Raw genomic sequence first — 22,253 nt, 5'->3', positions numbered from 1 at the left:
ACAAAGAACTTGAGAAATGGAAAAAGAAAGAAGATAACAATGAAGAAATTAGGGATAGCAAAAACAAGATTGCTGGGTATTCATATATGCTTTTAAAAGAGCCTGTATTAAACATGCTTTTTTTTCTTTTTAAGTTCACTCTTATAAAATGCTTTTTAAAAGGAAGAGAGTAAGACTTCTTCAACAAAATATAAAGTAGACTAAACACTCCGCAAATATTTAATTACAGGCTATATTGATTTTAATCATAAGGTGAACAAAATGCATGATTGTGCGAGTTTTTTTCCATCCTAATGAATAAACTTGCACTAAATTTTGTACCCCTTCTTTTCCCACTGCCTCCTTCTGCCTTCGTGGCTTTCCTAAGAAGCACTTGGATAAAGTTTTGGTTAGATGTGGTATGTTCTTTCTTTGTTAGCTGACATTATTTATTCAAAGGTTCTACGTCAATGGAACACTTCCAGAATGGTTCCCAGAAATCCCGAACACTTTTTGTGTTCTGTGGCATTAGATCTATTTCCATTATATGTGTTAAGAAAGTACTTATAATTTCCCAGAGCATTATCCAAAACTTGTATAGAACAGTGTCTTTACATTTCATAATCTTTAGGGTATCTGGTAAGGAACTGTTTTCCCTTTCGTGAGGGTCCTTCTTTTCTTATTCTAGAGACCTGTACAATGAGGAATCTTTTTTGATGAAATTATTGAGGGTAATGAAAGGCATGGTTTTTAGTAAATCTTGAAGTTTATTTCAGTTTCCATTGAGATCTTTCGTATTTTTTCTTTCTGTGTGAATTTTAAGGGGAAGAAGTAGACACTAGCCAAGTGGGAAATACTGTATAAATATAAATTGGGATTAGGATAATCCTTAACCACTTCAGCTGCTTAAGAGTAAATAGAGGATGGAGGTGCCTTGTTTTTCTCTGTTGATGGAAAAATACATTGTGAAATTAATTTTCCTGGACCTTGAAGTTATTACAAAGGTTTTGCAGTATTGTTGGCCTAATTTAATTTCCAGCTTTCTGTTAGAAAAGAACATTCATCATTACGTGTGTATTGTCTTCACTGCTTGCTAATCATGTTTTTCTGTCCATTGCTTAAAGTAACTTCATAATACGAGTGCGCTGTAAATTTTATTTCTCCTGTGCTATCTCTTTTAGTCAGTAATAACAGCAGTTGTGAATGATTTTACAGTACAAATTAATGTGAGAATATGGGATGAATAGTTCGCAAAAGATCTTACATTCTTATTTTTAAATTGAGCCTTTGCACAGGTGGTCCAGAAGTAGGAATTACATGTAGTGTCTTGTTTGCTCTTGAGGGAGTTTCCCTGGGTCTTCAAGTGTTGCTCGTGAGAGTGAGAATAATGGTATCTGGGCCTTATCTCACAAAGAAAAGAGGGATTGTGAATGCTAGTTTTCTTCATGCCTTTTGCACAAGGACCAGTTTTTCTGTAGAACAGACTTCTTTTCTATGCAGTGCAACATGTGCTTCCATTAGATTAAGTTCCTCTTCCATGGTAGCCCATTGTGAGAGCATGTTGCTTTGTCAAAGTTTTTACATTTCTTCAATATTTATGTCAACTTTGTGGTATTGTAGTGACTGGTTTGTAATGAACTTGTGTTACACGTTCATGAATTATGAATATTTTTGAGCAGTGAACTAATTTTCACGCTGTAAATGAAAATAGAAGGTTGAAGTTTAGTATTCTGTGATGCAAAATGGAATAAGTGTGTCTGTTGAAAGAAACTCTGCCAGTACTTCATTCCACAGTACTTTTTAAAATTTTTTGTGAATTTAAGTTTCATGGCAGATAGATTTATTCATGCACAGTAGCTACTTCTAAGCTATTTGCATAAAATTTTAGATCCAAAAGTCCTACTGTATTTGTATTTTGAGACATTAGAAGAATTCCTTCTTGTGTGAATGTTTTCATCTTGTATGGTTTAATGATCATCCTTTTTGGTGCTTTTTTCACTTTGACTGAAGTGGAATAGTGTTTACACTAAGTTAGATTTCCAAAACGTTTCTCCTTACGCTGAGCTGCAGAGATGCAAACGGGGAAATCACTTTCAGGCCTCTTATTTCATTCTGAACATTCATTGATTTTTGATTTTGTCACGCTGCATAATAGTCCGATAGGATTATTGCAAGCCGATAAAAAGTGGCAGCATCCTTACTTTTGGAGTAAATCTTATATGACATCTTTAATGTTGAGAGTAAGTATTTTTTATGCTCTTTTTGTTTCTGTTTTCTTAAAGGTCACAAAGACAGAACTTGAGAAACTAAAATCTAGCTATAGACAACTAATAAAAGAAGTAAATTCTGCCAAAGAAAAGTATAAAGAAGCCGTGGCTAAAGGTATGACTGACTTTAGTTTATGTGCTTACTATTGCCTTTTTTCAAACGTAATGCGACTTTAGAGTGAAACTAGGTAATGCTTTTATTTTGAACAACTTAATGAAGATGTGAAAATTCATTCAGAATCTTAAGAAAAGCTAGTTGTCATCAAGATAGCTTGTTGATACACTGAAAATGATAAAAATGAAAAAAAGAAAAGTGGTAGTCCTTCATGACAAAAGAAAGATTACTTCTTTAAGCTCTTCAGTTATTCCTTTAGTGGATGCATTGCAGTGTAAAAATTGCTCTTATGGACAGTGTTAGTAGTGAAAATCAGGTTGCAGATCCTCATGTACATCATAGCTGCAGCCTCCTTGTGTCTTATGACCTATTATGGCTTGCTGAATAGTATCATCAATGCTATTGATGATAGCGTCATCAATTCTGATGACAGTAGAATAGATCTAAAACTTTTCAACATTAAGGAGCAGGAGAAAAATAATTTAAAAGTGATGTGTCCAAACTTCATAAATTTTGACTTCCAGTGAATTGTGTTAATGATTAGGATGATGAAAGACTTTGCTATAGGATATTTTGAAATACCTTGTTAATAATTGGTCTCACTTGCCTAAGATTCTTTTTCGTTAAATGAAATTAATTGCATGATGGTGCATAAATACAATTCCAACTGCAGTGTTTTTGAGTCATTCTGATTAACTGATCTAATACTTGTTTAGACATATAACATCCAAAAGCTGTTTTTGAGACACTTACTGTGTATTTTCCTGCTTCCATTTAGTATTTGTTTTCCATTAATACAGTTCATGGTTGGTTTAACTTCCTCTACTGTTTTACTGTTTACTTAACAGCCTCTGACTATCAGAAAAACTGTTTTTCCCCGTAAGAATTTCAGTATTATTTTGCTACTACTGAACCTCAGACCATGGTATTGCTTCTGTATTACCTGTATGCAGCTAAAATGGTTGTGTATTTGCTGGTCAGCTGAGCTGTTTGAGTATTGTTAAGCCATGGTATTTTCACGGTGTTTCTGAGCCCTCAGGTTGTCAAAGTAGTTTGCAAGGTGAACCAGTTAGGGAAGTCTTAAAATTATAGTATTTCATTATTCCAGGCATTAGTTGAATAGCAGCGGCTTACTCAAGTGATGTGCTATTAGGAGATAGTCTTTTTGTTAACATGAAAACTGGTTTGGTTTTTGAGTCTCTCAAGAATGATTGAAAGCAAGGGAAGGAATGCTGCATACGGTAACAGTGGGAGGGCATAGCTGAATATTGGAAATAAGCTGAAAAATATTTAGTTAAACAGAAAAATGAAAATTGTTGTCACTAACTCTCAGAAGAAACATGAGCCAGTTCATTTCTGCTTTTGGAAAATATGATTCTTGACAGACTCTGTTCCTCTGGAAAACCAACTCTTCATTACTCTTCATTACACTCTTCATTCAGTGTCTGACCCCTCCTGTCAAGAGCAGAAGAAAACAGCTACTCTGCAGGAAATACAATTTAGTCCTTGCTCCTGGGCTGGAGCTGCTAAGTCTGCAGAGTACACATGCAAGTTAGTCAACATCAAAGCAAGTCATAACAAAGGAATGACTTAGAAATTTCTGTTTTGCAATTGTAATCATTTTGCAATTTGGTGACTGTATGGTTTATAACAGTACTTACAGTATTTCTACTAAGAAAATACTGAAACAACTACTGAGAGAGGTACATGCGTTTCTCTACCTAGGGAAGACAGTTCCTTTGAGTTGTTAAAAGCATACTTAGATTTTAAGCTGAACGCTTAGAGTGTTTAAGTGAAAAAGTGAAAGTGGCAAAATTAGGAATTATTGATAGTGATCTTCTTTAGAAGAAGTTGATTTTAGGATTTTTTTAGCTCAGCTTTTTGGCTAACCTATGTCATACTTTACACCAGCTAACAGGACAGTCATTTAGAACCAGCATGTTGATGCTTTAGAGAGTTACAGCTGCTTTCTTTTCTAACTGAAAATACAAAGAGAATATGAGGAATGAGAATAAAAGTTAAGTGATGAATTATGACACCAGGTAATTACTAGCTGTGTTTCTAGTGGGGAATGGGAAGGTGACTGGAGGAGATTTTGCATGGAGAAGGAGAAGCTATTTCACAGTGAGGAAAATGGAACTGCTTTCTGAAGGATGCAGGAATTTCATTATGCAAGGATTTGTGCTCTCCAGAGCGGAGAGAGGTGAAAGTGACAGAGATGGTGTGTCAGGAGTTCTGGGAAGCCCCCCTGCAGCATATCTTTTCCTCTTCCCTCTGGGATAACAGTGGCACACCTGAGCAGATGATGCACTGCTAAGTCCCACTTGCTGTTTGGTACTTAGACTGCATTTTACTGCCCTATTCTGGCTGCCAGTATCTGCTGCCGTGTTGGTCAGAAATCGTTGAATCACAGGATCATTTGGGGTGAATTCCCTGCCATGGGCAGGGTTGCCAGCTCCTAGATTATGCTCCTCAGGGTCCCATCCAGGCTAGCTGTGAAAATCTCCGAGGGTGGCGAGTAAATTTGGGTATTTGGGTATTGGTGGCGAGTACTCCGAGGGTGGAGTAAATTTCACAATTTACTGAGTAAAGCATGTCCACCTAACATCTAACATAAATCTCCCCTCCTTTTAGTTTAAAACAATTCCCCCTTGTCTTATCACCATTCAGACTGTGAAAAGTTGGTCTCTTGTTCATAAGCTCCCCTCAAGTACTGAAAGGCCACAATGAGGTCTTCCTAGAGCTTTCTCTCAAGTGAAGAAACCTGGCAGCCTAAGCTGTTCTTTGTAGAAGAAGTGCTCCTGCCCGTGGATCACCCTTGTGGCCCTCCTCTGAACCTGCTCCAATTGCTCCATGTCTTTCTTTTCTGAGCTCTCCAGACCTAAGGCCTCATGAAGACAGAGCAGAGGGGGGCAATCACCTCCATCACCTTCCGCATCAACCTGTTTTAATGCAGACCAGGATACTTTTGGCTTTCTAGGCTGCGTGTACACACAGCTGCTCATGTGAAGCTTGTCATCCACCAGAACTCTCCAAATTCTTGTCCACAAGGCTACCCTCAAAGCACACGTGTATATTGCCCTAACCCAGGTGCAGTGCCTTGCACTTGACCTTGTTGAACCTTATTGAACCTCTTCTGTGCCTGCTTCTTAAGTTTGTATATGTCCTTTTGCATGGCATTCTTTCCATTCGTAATATCAACTGAACCACTCAGTTTAGTGCTGTCTGCAGTCCTGCAGAGGTCCCACTGTGTGTGTTGGTGATAAGGATGCTGAAGAACGCTGGTCTCAGGACAGACATCTGGGAGGCACCATTCATGACCAGCCTCCACCTGGGCATAGATCTGTTGACAACAGCTCTCTGGCTATGACCATCCAACCAGTTTCTTTTTCCACTGACTAGTCCAGGCTTCAAATCCATATCTTTCCAATTTAGAGATAGGATGTGGTATGAGACCGTGTTAAAATTAGATGACACTGGTCACTCTTCCCTTTCCAATTGATGCTGTCATTCAATCTTAGAAGGGCAGCAGATTTTTTAGGCACAACTTGCTGTCAGTGAAGCTATGCTGGCTGTCCTGGATCACCTCCCTGCCTTGCATGTGCCTTAACAGATCTTCCAGGAGGATCTGTTCTATGATCTCTTCCCAGGCACAGAGGTGAGGATCAATGACCTGTAGTTTCTTGGGTATTCCTTTCTACCATTCTTAAAAATGGGAGTGATATTTTCATTAGCGACATGATTTGCTGTTCTTTTGTGGACCAATGATTACCGTGGGAGTCACAAATGTAGCTTGGCTGGTTGTGCTTGGGTGTGGAGATCACTTTGTCAGGCAGTCTGGTTGGTGCTAATCATTTGATTGATGAACAGTTTTTGTCCTTTACACTCCTCACTTCTGTCTATGATTTTATGGGTCATGAGAGAAGGGTAAAGTCACAGACTGAACTGATTCAGTGCTTCTGATGATGTATACTTACCAGCTGAGAATCTGCACAAATTCTTTCTAATAATCTCTTATGGTTTTAAAACATTTGAATTGGAACATTTTGTAATAATGTGCTCGGAATGCACAGTGTGTTCATCTACAGAATTGAGCCAGTACGGCATGTTGGGGTCATTTGGAGAAAAGCTTGAGAACTACTGGGCTATCTTTATATAATGAAATAGATGCCCTTTGTAATCTTTCACATGTGTGCTGTACAGAAGAAAAATTGTCATCTTCTTACAGCAGTGTCCCATAGTGACAATTGCATATTGTACGTACACTTCTAAACCTGCAGTGATATTCTAACACAATGATGCTGGGTAACAGAGTAATTAAATAGAATGCAGCATATTGACTTAGCTGCTACAGGAAAATGCATCAAAACAAAATGTATGCCAGATGGAAAGACATTGTTTTTCCCAACCAGAGGTCACAAAGTTCTAAAAAGTTTCATAAATAATGAGTAAAGAATACAAACTGGAAACCGTAGAACAGTTGTTGACATTTCTCACTACAATTTGAATCTCAGTTTTCCTACACCTTAAAAAAACAAAAAACAAAAACAAAACAAACAAACAAAAAAAAAACCATAAAAGGAAAGCATTAATTCTTAGACTAGCATTTATTTTTATAGCCGATTTTGGTATTTGGTGTTAAAATGTGAAATGATTTTGTATCAGGTAATCTTTGCAAGCTGAAATATTGCTAGTATTGCTGTGGTAGGTTCATATTGGGTTTTAGTACAATATCATCTTTACACAGCAATGTTTATAGTTTTACTGGAAATACATCTTGTAAAGATGTTTACTGCATTCTTCTTGCTAGTTAATTACTGACTGAATGTGGAAACTATTGTAACATTTTTAAGTAACAGAATGGCTCCAAAATAAACAGTATAGAGATTTAGTATATTATTTCATTATTTCATTTTGTGCTGCTCCTGTATGGTGGAATATCACATATGAGATTTCCCTAAGCTGGCTTATGTTTCTTGACAGTGTTGTGATTTATGGGAGACTGGAAACCTAGCACACTACAGAGCATTGCATCAGATGAAAGAACGATTTTTGAAACCTTCAACTCTTGTGATATGATTCTTTAGATTTCATTTGTCTTTTGTGTTATATATTGAATTTTCACAAACAAGACAGCAGCTAAAAAGGATTTTACTCAAATTGTTGTCCTGCTACTCTTTGTGCTGAGTGGCCAGGAAATACTCTTATTAGGTGGCTGGTGCATTAATTCTGTCTGTAAAATAGTGATTATACTACTACATTTCCTTGTGGCATGTGTTGCCTTTAGGGTTTGCTGAGATGGGAAAAACTCTTGAGTTTAATTTTGACTGAACCTAACGTTGTAAGATGAAACAAATGTTGTTTGTTGAACCAATCTATCTTATTCACAGATGTCAGCAGGCTGGGATGGATTTCAAATCAATCATAAAATTGTTTGAGTTGAAAGGAGCACTCAGTGGCCATCTAGTCCAACTCACATGCAATGAACAGGACACCTAAGCCACATCAATTTGCTCAGAGCCCCATCCAGCCTGACTTTGAATATCTCCAAGGATGGGATATCCACTGACTCTTTATGAAGCCTTGTTCCAGTGCCTTATCGCCCTTGTTGTAAAATCATCTTCCTTATATCCAGTATAAATGTCTCTTCCTTTAGTTTGAAACCATTTCCCCTTGTCCTGTCTCAGCAGATCCTGCTAAAGAGTCTGTCCCCTTCTTTCTTACAGTCTTCCCTTTTATGATACTGAAATACAGCTCTTAGGTCTCTCTGGAGCTTTTTCTCTCTCAGCATGTTCTGGCAGGGGAGGGTGTTCCACTGGATCATTTCTGTGGCCCTCCTCTGGACATATGTCCAGATCTGTCTCTCCTGTGCTGAGGACTCACATCTGGATGCAGTTCTCTAGTTGAAGCCTCACCAGCACAGAGCAGATGAGCAGCATCACCTCCCTCTCCTTGCTGGCCATGCTCCTTTTGATGCAGCCCAGGATAAAGTTGGATTGCTGGGCTGCAAGGACTCATTGCTGACTCATGTGTGCTTGCCATCCACCATCCAGTACGCCCATGTCCTTCTTGGCAGGCCTGTACTCTTTTTGGCCTACAGCTTGCATTGTTAGTGGGTGTGAGTACTCTGTTGTAGCTCATAGGCACTACAGCAGTGCTTGCAGATGCTAGGGTTATTTCTTCTGTGTGAAATAAAGCTTCTAGAGAAGGAAACTCTGTGGACTTCTGATGGAATTTGGAACCAGCTTCAACATACCGTTTCTACTCACAGTGGACATGCAGTACCAGGATGTTCTCTTCAGTCCTCACAAATCAGCATTTATGGGTCAGAGAATATTTTTTAATGGTGCTTATTCAAACATGCTACTGCAGATCGTGTTTCAATTCTTTTTATTTTTGTACTTTGTTTATGTAAGTGCTGATATGCGTAAATAAATTTATTGAACTAACTCTTAACTCAGAAATTTAGGTCTTCACTGTTCTGTAAATTTGAAATCATGAAGCATATACACATAGTTTTTTTCCCAAAAGAGAAGTATTTGTTACTTGCACTCATTATTTTGTTAGATAAGGTATGGCAGAAACTTGTTATACTTGTCTAAGAAATAAGTTCATTAGAGGAGGAAGAGGGTGATTTTCTTTGTTGAATTCATGTAGACTTCTTGCAATACGTTAAGGGAAGAAAAATACCTTAGTTGAAAAGAAAATGGAAGTAATATCTTTGTAACAGTAGTCTTTTGAAAACCATGTCAGTTAAGAGCATTATGCTTGCATCTCTTTATTTAGAGAATAATGTTAGGGTTGACCAGTCTCAAACTTTGATTCCTAAGACAGAACTAACAAGAATTCAGAATTCAGTTGTGAATTGTGTTTCTTTATTATTGAGTTCAGTTACCTTGAATAAAACTAGTTACTCTGCCTTGAATTATCACTATAGTCTTTATTTTTTTCTGTCCTATGGTAGAATCATAGAATGGCTTGTGTTGGAAGGGACTTCAGGCGAGTTGCCAGCTACTACATCAGCTACTAGCAGAATGCCCAAGGTACCCATCCAGCCTGGCCCTAAGCGCCTTCTGAGACTGGGCATCTATGTTTTCAAAATTGCTTGCTTTAATTTAAAAAGTATGTACGAAATTCACTTGAGAGAAGCAGAATACAGAGATCCCACTAGTACTTCCTCCATTCATGAATCTGTGGAAGCAGTTATAAGGATTAGTTCAAAATTCTTTAATATTAATGTATCATATTGCTTTAAAAAAATGTTGCTAGAAGATGACCAATGTGAAAGTGTTAGTCATCTCACTGATGAGATAAAAAAACATTTTAAATAGAATAAAGCAATTCAATAATAAAAAGGTGCATTCTTTTCTAGGCAGAGTGACATAATGCCCTTTGATAATGTGTCTTTCTAGAATTAATAAGAAAAATTTTCTTCTTAAAGAGGTTTGTTATATTGAAAAACAAATTGAGAGGCAGCAAAATGTTCAGGAGTTACCTCTGATACTGGAAACATTGGGAAATAAGTATATGAGAAGATAGACACAGTGCTAGAAAAACTGGTATTATAAACACTATTCACTGTCTAATAGATGGACTTTTATATGTTATTGGTGGCACTTAGGAAAAAGATTCTAAGGTAAACCAAAAAGAAACATTTTTATGACTGAAAAAGAAGTTTTATTCTGAAGATTTGCTTTGTGTACCAAAAAATGATTGATGCTTTATTCTACAATAGTAATACATTTTAAAAGCCCTAATACTCACCCTCTTTTCTCCCCTTAAAGCTTGTCTCAAATCAGATGGTATGATAATCCAGTGAAATTTTAAGTGGCAAGCTTCTTGGCTTTTCATGGGAAGCACACTGTCAACCGTTTACGGTCTGGTTCGGCCCGGTTCCGTGACGAGCAGGGCGGAGGGATCCGCAGATCCGCGCCTCCGGAAAAAAAGGAAACAGGAGACCCCAAAATAATTAAAACAGCGGCACCGATCTGAGGAGAAACAAACTAATTTACTAAGTATATTATCGGAATGCAAGATAACACACTATAATACAATATAATCAGAATTGAAGCTAATAAATCAAATATAATGAGAGAGAGAGAATGTCCAAAAGGTGGATAGGCCTCACCACAACGCTGAGGTGAGATGCGCAGTCCAGCTGAGCAGCAGGGAGATGGGAGCAGCGCCCGCGACGAAGGGCAGGCGAGAAAGAGCACATCAGGTGACCTTGCCAGGAGTTAAACCTCCTCTCCCTGACCGCAAGGTCCCCTGGGGAATGTAGTTCTTCTCTTCAGGGCAGGTACCCAGGACTTGAGCACTGACAGTTAAAGTCCCAGTGCCCCACATGATGTTATGATGTAGAATACCGAAAGCCAAAAATCACAAAACCATGACACACACCTAGACAGCCTAATAAAGGCAGATGCTAATTTAAACTAAAACCACTCATTGCATCTGAGCCACAGAATAAGCCAAAACAAATGAGATATCCAAAGGGAACTTCTAAGGTGACGAAGGAGTGTAGCCTGTGCCATTATCTTACTATGTTCCAAGTATTACCCAGGCCATTTGTGTATTTCCTTATGATATTGTGTGGTTCGTTGCTGAAAGTTTGCTATTTGAAAAATGAGCTGTCAGACACATGCTGTCTGTTTAGTAAGGGATCCTCTATCCCTGAGTCAGCTGTTTTTATCATATCCTGTCATCTCTTCTTTCTCCAATAACAAAGTGCTGTCTCATCAGTACTACTCTTCAACATTGCCTGTGTTGTTTTTCCTGTTTTCACCCATAACCAGAAATTTGATCAGATTTGCTTTTGCACTTCCTGAACTGAAAGAGGCAGTGACTTGAGTTTTTGATGTCATGTTTTGTCTTGGAAGTTTCTCTGAGATTCTTGCCTGTAATTTTTTTTTTTTGTCTGGTTATTTTCTTCCCCACTGTTATTCGTATATGGTATGTCAAGATTTTCAGATTGCACTTTAATTTTTATTTGATCAGTCTTAGAATTCTGCCACTTTCCTCTCTCCTTTGTTGAAGGAATTTAAGAACAAATAGCTCAAAAAGTAGTACTTTGATTTGGTCTTCTTGACAATTTTTCTTAACATTGTTGCAAAGAAGTGCAAGTTAATCTTTATTTAGAGTTCACTGGCAGAGATGTTTGTGTGAGCTGTAGGATTTATTCATTAATTTTGGAATGAAGAAAAGCTCTGGGCTTATACTAGCATGTATCCTTTAAAGTACAGTGTTGTGGAGTTTTTTTTTGTTGTTGCTGTTGTTTGTTTTTTTGTTTTCCTACTAGTTGATGTTCTATGTAGATACCAAGCAATTATTTCGTAGAACATTCAGTTTCAGAATTCTTCGTAACCACTTTTTGTGTTTGAGCTATCCAAAATGTTTATATTTGAACTTTTGATTTCAAGAGGAATGCTTTGAATTCCATGTTGGTCAAACCTTTGATTTTCACTGCATGCATTTTCTCTTTCAAAAGGATAAATTTGTAATAAAATGATTTTATCTCTCGGATCTTCACTTGTGTTGTGGAATATTACTTAATATTTAGCTGAAACTCTTAAACTGGAAATCTTAACTGGAATCTGCTGTTGCAGAAACAATAGAGTATTGGTTATTTCTTAACCTACACTACCATGAAGCTGGATATGAAATCTGAACAGCTAAACTTCTGCTAGTTCCTAAGTGTTGTACTACAGATATCACCCCTCAGTAGATGGATCCTTGTGTGCAAATGAGTGAATATGTTGCACTGTGTGTCAAAGTATTACAGTTTAAGAATTTCAAGAGAACAGTATTAACTGTAATGTAAATTTGGAAAATACACAAATGTTAAATTTTATTGAAGTTGGTGGTAGCTAAAAATAGTGAACATATAAAAGATTTTAAGCCTTTATTTAACACTTTTGACCAAACATTAAACATTGAGGGTAAAAATTGTAAGGACAAAAACTTGAGCTCCTTAGTATAATTATGTCTTTTTAATCCAAAATGTATATGAATTTTTTTCTGCCTGTGCAATATTTATTTTCTGAAGGTCAATTTCTTTGACATGTTTTCACTGTGGATTAATACATATTTAAAATACGATAAAATTTATGAGCTGATTTTTTCTTAGTTCTAAAGAGTTATCCAGTTAACATTTTGCCATTGTAAGTAAATCTATGCTTCTAATAGAAAATACCCTATGAGAGTTTTTCTGGATGGCTCCTGCACTAAATACAACAGTTTTTAACAGAAATTGGAATACTTGACTCTCTGGAATAGTTTAACAAGAATGCCAACCTTTTCTTTGCAAATGTCAAATTTTTATAATTGAATTTTTCAAGCTGCACGGTACTGTTTGTGACTTGACATATTGTACACTCAGTTTGTTTCTATAAACATTGAACAGATTTGATGACTGATGGTGGTAGGATTATATCTATCCGTAACATTCTGTATATAGATAAGGAAAATTTGATGTTTTCCTCAATGTAAATTGACACATAGAACAATTGTGTACTCTGCCTCACTGCATTTTTCTGTTTTAAAGAATAAAGGATGGGAATAGTACTGTAGCTACTTTTTTTTTTTTGTTAATTACATGTTCAGAGACTGCATTTGAAAGTAGAATGTGTATGGTAAATTGATCTAGTTTGGAATTTTTGGAGGTATTTTCCCAATGAGTAATGAATAGCAAAGGCATTTAGTTCTTACAGCATAAAAAGGAGTAGTTTAGCTATTAACAAGTGTCGTGAAAGTGATACAGTGCTGATAGTCTCTAGTTATGTAGTTGTGATTATTAGTGGTGTGATTAGCTTAGCTGTTGAAATCTCTCTGTTGTGATGTTTACTGATGGAGCTCTGTTTGGTTTTACGTATGTTGATTTTTGTTTAACTGATAGAGTATGCAGCTTAAAGACATGTGTGGACAAGCTGCACGATTTAAGCTCTTCATTCTGCTGTAATATTTGGAGATAATTTTTGTTTATGTAACCTAAACAGTCCAGCATTTCTTTCTCTGCTGCCATCTTGACATCCTTTGCCAGTTTCCCAAGGAGTTCTCAGTGCAGTGCAAGGGTTAGGCTGTGTTTAAGCAAAACTGAGTTGTTCCAGTTTGGAGTTCCAGCTGCCTTGTCCTGTCATCCAGTCCTCTGCCTTCTCCTCTTTCATGCAGTTCCAGAACTCTCAGTACTACTTGATGGCTTCCCCTACAAACAGTATTCTGTTGTTTTCCATTATCTTTACATGTTCACATGCCTGCTATTCTCCACAAACACCATCTGGTATGTGTTTTGTCTATCAACAGCCAAACTGATGCGATAGCCTACTGTATTTGAAAGCTGAGTGTATATTACACTTTGATTCACTCTCAGATTTGCTGAAGTCTTTTGTTAGGGGGTAATATAACCAAGTACTTGAAGAATGAGAAAGTGGAATACTACGCTGTCCTGCTGTCCTGTGGTCTTGGTACACTGGTGTCAGATGCGTTCAGCAGTTTCTAAGTTCTGGAATGCTATTCTGGCCAAGCTGTTTTTCTCCTGCCCTGCAAATGGTACAGGTTTGATAGAGACAAAAAAGCTCAGTATTCTTATGTTTTGGCAAAACAAAACAAAAAAAAGTCTTCCAGTGAAGCATGATTTTTTTTTAATTTGCTTGAGTCAACATCTTCAACAGCATCTTCATCATCTCATATATTAAGCCCCAACTAATATTTCTGAGGGCTACCCACTGAGTCCTTACTTCTTCCTTTAAAAATTGATCATAGTATTTCTGTTACAACGTTCTCAGATACCCTCAGAGTTCTAAAGCTAAACAGCTTCCAGTCCTGCTAATTTCTGACGCCTCCAGGGAAAGATTGTTTATCTCTTTCATAGGGAGACATTTCAGCATGGAAAATTCGGAACATCATTTGTAATGAACATGAATGGAAAATACTCACATTTTTTTCTTTCCTACCGGCTCTTTTTATATAGCTATCATGTAGGCTTTCTGACAAACTTACTGACTCCTGTGTATTTGAAAGAGGACCAAGGGAATTTAAGGGAATTTAAAGTGCACAGGAAGACAGCTATAGACTTTCAGATCATTCAAAAAACTCAAGAGATGTCTAGAAATAAATAGTGTGTATATGTATATATATATATACATATATATATATATATATATGTTTAGTGCTAACGTTTGTGGGAACCCTTAAGTCACAACCTGAACCAGTGATTGAGCACTGGGAGCATAGATGCAAGCAATTCACCTGTATGACTGGAACGGATGGACTCTGGGTTCTAACCTCATTTTAGGGCTGGTAGCCAAAAGGAAGCATCTCTGTTCGGTGATCTCCTTCTCCGGGAGTTTCTAGTGAGCCCTGATCCATGGAAAAGGGTGAGCTGTTTCTTCTTTATTAAGTAATTGTGATCATTGCCTTTCCTGGGTGATCTGAAAACTGAAACAAGTTTAAGGTAGCTATATCAACTGCCTCCTATCCTTACAACATGATTGTATGGTGTTGAAAAAAAGCTTTTTCTGTTTTGTTTTTTTGGGGGGGAAAGTCGGAGTGTGATTTACCCTTTGGCTTCCAAAGTTGAATTTTACCTGAGGTTACACTTGTGTGAAGTTGTGAGCCATTTGGCACAAAGATTGGGTGGAAAAGGAGAGTGCATTATCTTCTGCTACATAAAAGATGAATTACAGAGGGCTGTAGAATCTATTTTTCATGTCACACATTGGAAAAATAAGCAACAGTTTAAATTTATAAATTTGTAGTGGAGAATGAAGGAATTATATAATGAGGGTGTATTTTGAGCTAGCACAGCACTAGGCCTGAATTGTACTGGGAAATTGCATAGCTATCACTGGAGATTTTAGGAAGACATGTCATGTATCTGTGTAATTACTGTGGCTAAGAGTAGAGTAGATGACCTCCTGAAGTACCTTGTAGCTCTCTGGTTCGGCACTGAACTGATCTGATAGAGCTAAGATGCAGTGTTGCGCTCCTGATCAGTATGCTGACAGTGATGAGGAAATGTTAAGTTGTAGTAGAGCTGAGAGTTTTGTACAGGAGTAACAGTGCTGGAGTTCAGCTACTAATACGAGACTGCATCAGTGCTTGCTTGGGATGATATGTAGCACTAGAATGCTTGCTCAAAATAAATGACAGTTTCTGTGTAAATCTCAGCTAGCAAGACATCTCTTATTTTCCTCATTTAAAATGTTTGTTCGCTTTGAGGCAAATGAAATGTTAGTGTTTCAGTAGTTGTGTGTGTGAATTTTTTAGTCTTTATTCTTGACAGTTATATTATTTCTATACCAGAATATACAGTGGTTTTCATGTACTTTTAGATAAAGAATTCTGGTCAAAGTAAAAGTAGTTTTTTTTCTTACCTAGAATAAGAAAACCAAGAGATTTGGTTGTATTAGAAACTTCAGAATGGTCAAATTTATTTCTTCAGCAAAATATTTTGGAAAAGTTGTATTTCCGACTAATAATAATAAAAAAAAAAACCATGTATTGTCAAATATCTTGGATTGATGTTTCTGTAGGATAATAATTTAAAAGTAAAGTGCAAACCTATTATGAATCAATTAGATATCAATTAGATTTATGCCGCCCACAAATCTGTGTACTTTTAATTCACCTTTTCTTTTTTTGTTTTGTTTTGATTCTGTTTTCCCCTAGGAAAGGAGACTGAGAAAGCCAAAGATCGATGTGATAAAGCCACTATGAAGCTTCATATGTTGCATAATCAGTATGTATTGGCACTGAAAGGAGCACAGTTGTATCAGCACCAATATTATGACACTACGCTTCCTTTGTTACTTGATTCACTACAGAAAATGCAAGAAGAAATGATTAAAGCCCTGTAAGATACTTCCTTACATATTTTAACTTGCAAATGTGTAGTATTCTATTTTATTGCATTGTTAAAAATTAGTAAACTGCAATCAATTAATTAATATATCATGGGTACTGAAAAAAGCTGTTTTAAACTTTCAGTAGACAATAATTGTGCATAAGAAAGTCTATTCAAATACAGACAGTAGCTTGGAGGGATTATTTATGCATTTTGGCTTGACACTGTTTTAATTTTTCAATTTAACAGATTAATTACAATGTTTACAATTTATCCTCTTCTTCATCTGGAATAACATAGAAGTTTGTTACCTTTGTAGTAGTCTCATTTTTATGAAATTTTGCCACTAAAAACCTTTGCTAAATCTGTCCAGCCATCTTGACAGTCATTTTAGAGGCGGACAGATGCAGGGTCAAATGTGTGGGGAAATAATAGGATCATGTAAACCTAACCTTACTGTGAGGAATCCAACCTTTATTTTTAAAATACAACTACCTTTTCCCTGGAAGATCATTCTCTGCATCACGACAGAAGATGTGTAAATTGATTATCCTAGAGAACAGTCATCAAGCCTTCTTTTCTGGTCTGTAGCTGCCATGCTGCCTCTGTGACTTTCCTGGAGAGTTCTTGAAGAGCTGGTTAGGTCCTCTTCTTAGGTGTTTTGTAAGTCACTAAAAGACAAAACTATTACTTCTTTTTTATAGCTATTGTTCAGTTAGATATGAGGCAATCTTCTGTAACTCGTTTACTTACTTTTACAGAAATATGTGTTTGTATTTATGTCACAAATAGGAAATGAGGGAGAATTAAAGATTTTGTGCTCAGTGTCACATAATCACAGTGTGTCAGGATTGGGGGGACCTTGGAAGATTGCTTAGTCCAATGCCCTTGCTGGAGCAGGAACACATAAATTAGGTCACACAAGAATGCATCTAGGCAAGTTTTGAATGTTCCTGGAGAAGGAGACCCCACAGCCACTCTGGGCAGCCTGTTCCAGTGTTCTGTTATGATACGCTTGTGGGAAGCAGACATTAATGGCCCCGTTATCAGTATTATTGTATTACTGTCATTAATTCTGGTGCAAGAATCTAAATTAAATAGACCTCTGTAATACTCTAAGTCTTTTTAATCTTAACGTATGCAGAATCACAAGAGAACACACTTAAATTTCTGCATTGTAATTAAGTTGATTTTTTTTCCCAGAAATGTGAGTTAAAGTAATACACTGAAGAATTTTATTGTATAAAAAGGGACTATTGAGCCCACTCGCATTTGCTGTCTGTGAATACAAGCTTGAAAAGTATTTTTGTCAATTTTAAAACTTTCTGTAGTTAAATCTGAATTGATTGGGAAATTACTGATTTCTGATATCATGAATTAATTCTGCAAAAAAGAAACAGTGATTTCATATGTGGAGCTTGGTGTTGTTGCCATATTATTCCTTAATAGTTCTGATTTTGCAGACCAGCTGGTTTGGTTTTTATGTAGATAGATAGTAATTGTCATTGATTCCCTTTCTTTTAGATATAGCATTGTTGTAGCTGATATTGGCTTGTTGCACTCTTTGAACTGTTTTCTGGAGCTTTTTCAGACACATTCACCGGCAAGGCAAGATTTAATGACTTACCTTGTCCCTTTTCTCCTCAGAAAAAATACTGGAAAAATCCAAGCAATTAATGTTTTTTACCGAGTAAACACAGTTGAAGATCATACCCAGGAAAAATGTATTTTTACCTCTTTCTGTGTGTTTTCCTCTTGGCTGGCTAAAATCATCAGTATTTTAAAAGTCTTGCCATGCTTCAACACCTGGCAAGCCAGCAAGTTTGTCACAAAAAAAAGAGAGTTCTTTTGTGGACGGCTGAAACAGAGAGAGCAGGAAAGTATTCTGAGGAAATGGATGCTCACTGGATGCTCTTAAAATCTGTGGTAAAATACTGCCTGTTCTTTTACCACTTACCATTAATCACAAAGTTTATTTTCCCCACTTCTGGAACTGACTAGTAGGCTGAACGGCTTGTACTTTCTTGTGTGAATTTCCTCTTTGATGTTTTTTCCTTTTTTAGTTAACATGTCAAAGTGAAGTGTGCTTGTTTTTGTCTAAACAACAAATTCATAACATAACTGTGTGATAAAGGATAAATAATAATGAAGAAAAAAAATTGTTAAGGGAAATTCTCATTCTTCAGTGTTTCAGAATGTATTTTGTTATTCAGGAGTACATGAGATGCTGTAGCGTAGATTATGACAGGCACGATGATTCCTCTGGTTGTGAAAGAATGTCATCAATAAGTTATGTACGTTCCTTTTTCTTATAATCTCTGCAGCTTTTGTTCATCTTCTCTGTGTAATCAATACAAGGATCGTGGTATTAGAGACATCTCCACTTCTAACCAATTTGTAAAGAAAAGGCCACAAATGCTCTGTTATTGCTTTAAGTAATATACATTGTCTTATTTTTTCCCTTTTTAGCCAGTTGCAACAAAAATTTATAGAAACAGCAAACTGAAACTTTGAAGCATCTCCAGTACCATCTATGCCTTCAGTGCCATGTTATACTAGAATTTTTTTTCCTCTCTAGAAAAGGAATCTTGGATGAGTATAGCCAGATCACCAGTCTTGTTACAGAAGAGATTGTGAATGTCCACAAAGAGATCCAGACTTCGGTTGAACAGATAGACCCTAATTCTGAGTATAACGACTTCATAGATACTCACAGGTATACATTTTTATCTTAGTGTGCATGTTCGTATTTTTTTGAGTAAGTCTTTCATTGAACTGCAATGCTGCTTGAGTGATCAGACTTGAATTTGTTTTTCTTTTACATTGTTAATTATAAAACTTTATCCTAATTTGAAAAGTAGTTCTACTTGCATGTACAGAATGCTGCTAGATGTTTTTCAACCATCCGCCTCTTTGACTGTTGTAGAAAAACAAAATCCATGTTAATGTTATTGCATGTGAAAAGTCATAGCTTGGTTACTGACAGTGGACTATAAATTATCATCCAGCTTCAGTGCAATCTAATTTGCTGTGTATTTGGCTGGAGTTTGCATCCATTATAGTGCTACGTGTGTATGCTTTATTTCTCTCACTATCCTGATTGTGAATAAAGTAAATGTTAGGCATCACAGTCTATGTTGTGATTACTGCAGAGTGAGCAGTGCCTGAAACAACAGAGCATGCAGATAATGCAGTAAAGTATTGTATTTTTAAATATACTGCATTTGTTACTTACTGAGCTGTAACTCCACGTAGGTATTTCCATATTCCATATGGAAATAGTTCTAAGACCCCTTATTTTATACTTCACTGTTAACATATGTGAGTTGGTAATTGTCAAGTGCAGGTTTATAGCAGGGTCAATGGCCTGTGCAAACAGATGTCTTCTGAGAAACTTTGGTTCTCCTATGAACTTAATTCAAAAAATTGTATTTTATTTTATGCTCAGGTGTTTTTAAGACTGTATTCTTTATTCAAAGGATAAGGAAGGTGTATACAATTGCTATTTTCTATTCTTTAACTATGTTCTATTTTAACTATATTCCAATTTAATAAATGCAATATTTATTTTATGAATTAGATCTTCAGAAGTTGTTGAACAAGAAATAGAATTTGATACGTCCTTATTAGAAGAAAATGAAAACCTTCAAGCTAATGAGATCATGTGGAATAACCTAACAGCAGAAAGTTTACAAGTCATGTAAGTTGTCTTTTTCAAAAATCTCATCCTTTGGAAATGCTGTCATAGTTTATATTAAATGCTTATTCAATTCACTGCATTGCTGTGTTCTCATTTTTAAGGTCCGTTTTCTCAAATCATTATTTTCAAGCTGTAAACTGTTACTGATTTCTGTTCTTATTGTTTGCTTGCACAACATACCCAGACCTTCTGAATACTTGCCAGCACTTTCAATATAGTTTCACTTCCTCTGCAGTTATTTTACACAGTGCCCCAAATGCATCATTAATCTTCCTTAGACATTTATTTACCTTCCCAAAACTGTTTCCACATTTAGTACTCTAGGAAAAAGTACCAGAATCCAGTGGTGAAGCCATTGAGTACAGTGATGTCATCAGTGACTTATATTATCACCCAGAGAAATTTCACAAATATGGTAGTTCACTTGATTTCTGTTTGCTTTTGTTTTCTAAAGGAAGTCCATTATTAGAATTTAAAATATATTAACTTTTAAAGCAAGTATACCTTTTGTATTATGTTTCATGGGAACTTTATTTACAGTGATAAAATGCATATTTACATATTTTGGTTATTACATATTTAAATCTTTTCATTAATTTTACCTTTAGTCAGTTGCCACTGGCATTCAGTTCTTCTGCTGAGGTTATTATTCTTAGTGTATTCTCATTATTTTAACAACCTTAGCTTTTCCATAAAATAGCCCATTGTAGTTGCTTCAAAGATTAAAATATACATACACTTACAGTTAATATTTCTTATAGCAATTTAAAACTGTTAAGTGAGAATAATGATTGGTTTGTGGTTCTTTGATGTCTCTTCTGTACATCTGTGCTTGACATGCTTATAAGCTGCAGAAGGCATAACTAGTCCAAGTAAGACCAGTGGTGAGTTGTGGTTTTTAACTTCTTTTCTGCTTAATCAAATTGTTTTTTGTAGATTATTCTGAAAACCAAGATTATAGGGAATCCTCAGCAGTGAGATATTTGGAACACAAACATTATGGTGTATCTTCCACAGATTATTCTAATCCTTATTCTTCCTCACCATGAGAGATTCTTTGGATTTTTTTCATTTATTTTTCAAGGTCACTAACTAGCATATCTTTTCATAAATTCATTCTTAAATAGGTGTTGAAATAAGTTTTCAAATGTAAATTTTTAACTTTCTTTGTTAAACTCCTCTTTCTTTGTACTCAAAGAGCTTCATCTATCATGTCAATCCTACAATAGTTAAAACCCCTTCCTTCTTTAAGTATGCTTCTAACATATTTATTTATTTATAAATTTCTTTATATATTTATTACCAAACTGAGATCATCCCTGGGTATTTAAACATTGTACATGTAAATCAACTTCAGCTCAGCAACAGGAAAAATACACTTACTAAATCAGTCTTTTTGATCCATCTTTATGTTTTTCTAAGATTCTACATTCAGTAGTTCAAAAAAATTAAATATATCAAAATAACTTTTTTGCTTTTATGAATAAAACATTAGTATTTCTAACTAAAACATACGAAACTGCAGTTTTCTTGTAAAAAAGATTGTCAAGGTTCTGTCTATTTATATTTGTAAATATGCACCTACATAGGTGCCTAGATAAACACATTTTCAGTACAACCTCCTGTCTATTCTTTATAAGCTCGATGTTCATCCACTTCAAATTCTTTTGTGGATTTGAAAGACAAGTTTTATGGTATGATAATATTTTTAGAATAGAAGCTGTGGATGTTCCTGTTCATAGCAGCTAAGTTGGACTAGATGACCTTTAAAGGTTCCTTCCAATTCTTAAGGATTCTGTCATTCTAGGTGGAAGTTGATGTTGACTGGTTCATCTTTCTAAGTAGTGTGGAAGATGTGGTGTCTCCTGATACACATTGATGATTTTCTTGGAGTGGTAAAGGGAAATTCCAAAAAGCCTAACAATGAAAGTTTATGATTGTCAGCTATTACAGTCTCAGAAATTTTCAAAAGAACCACGCTGATACTGTGTTTCAATCTCATGCTGTGATATAAAATTAGATATTTTTGAAATTTTAAAGCATCTCAGTGTGTTGGTTCTGCATGTCTACAATCATATATTACAGTGATGAACAGTTTTATTAGCTTGGTTTTAACTTATTGAATGCTTGTGCTTTTGCTGTATCTGTATTTGGTACATACTGAAGCTTGTTCTCCTCTGCAGAAACTTTCTGATATAGAATTGACGTGAACAAAGCCAGTGATTTTAAAACTCAGGACCATCAGTCAGTTTCATATTGTTTCAGCACATGCACAGTGTGTATTTAAGAAGTCAAGTTAAGAATGCAATATATTGATCTTACTTGCAAATTTGTAGATGTAATAGATGTAAC

General features: G+C 35.9%; 1 protein-coding gene across 3 annotated transcripts in view; it reads left to right on the top strand.

The window, feature by feature from the left end:
• The window catches only part of FER (FER tyrosine kinase), a 172,529-nt gene that overhangs the window by 33,617 nt on the left and 116,659 nt on the right, over window positions 1-22,253 (top strand). For all 3 annotated transcript variants that reach the window (XM_042864894.1, XM_042864896.1, XM_042864897.1), the window contains 4 exons: window positions 2,262-2,361; window positions 16,027-16,210; window positions 18,780-18,917; window positions 19,782-19,901. In XM_042864894.1, coding sequence (XP_042720828.1) covers window positions 2,262-2,361; window positions 16,027-16,210; window positions 18,780-18,917; window positions 19,782-19,901 — 542 coding nt within the window. The remainder of the gene's footprint in view (window positions 1-2,261; window positions 2,362-16,026; window positions 16,211-18,779; window positions 18,918-19,781; window positions 19,902-22,253) is intronic.

This window comes from Lagopus leucura, unplaced genomic scaffold, assembly GCF_019238085.1.
Source record: "Lagopus leucura isolate 7727_CA_CO unplaced genomic scaffold, USGS_WTPT01 Super-Scaffold_774, whole genome shotgun sequence".
Classification (NCBI taxonomy): domain Eukaryota; kingdom Metazoa; phylum Chordata; class Aves; order Galliformes; family Phasianidae; genus Lagopus; species Lagopus leucura.
This window is presented reverse-complemented; position numbering and strand designations above follow the sequence as displayed.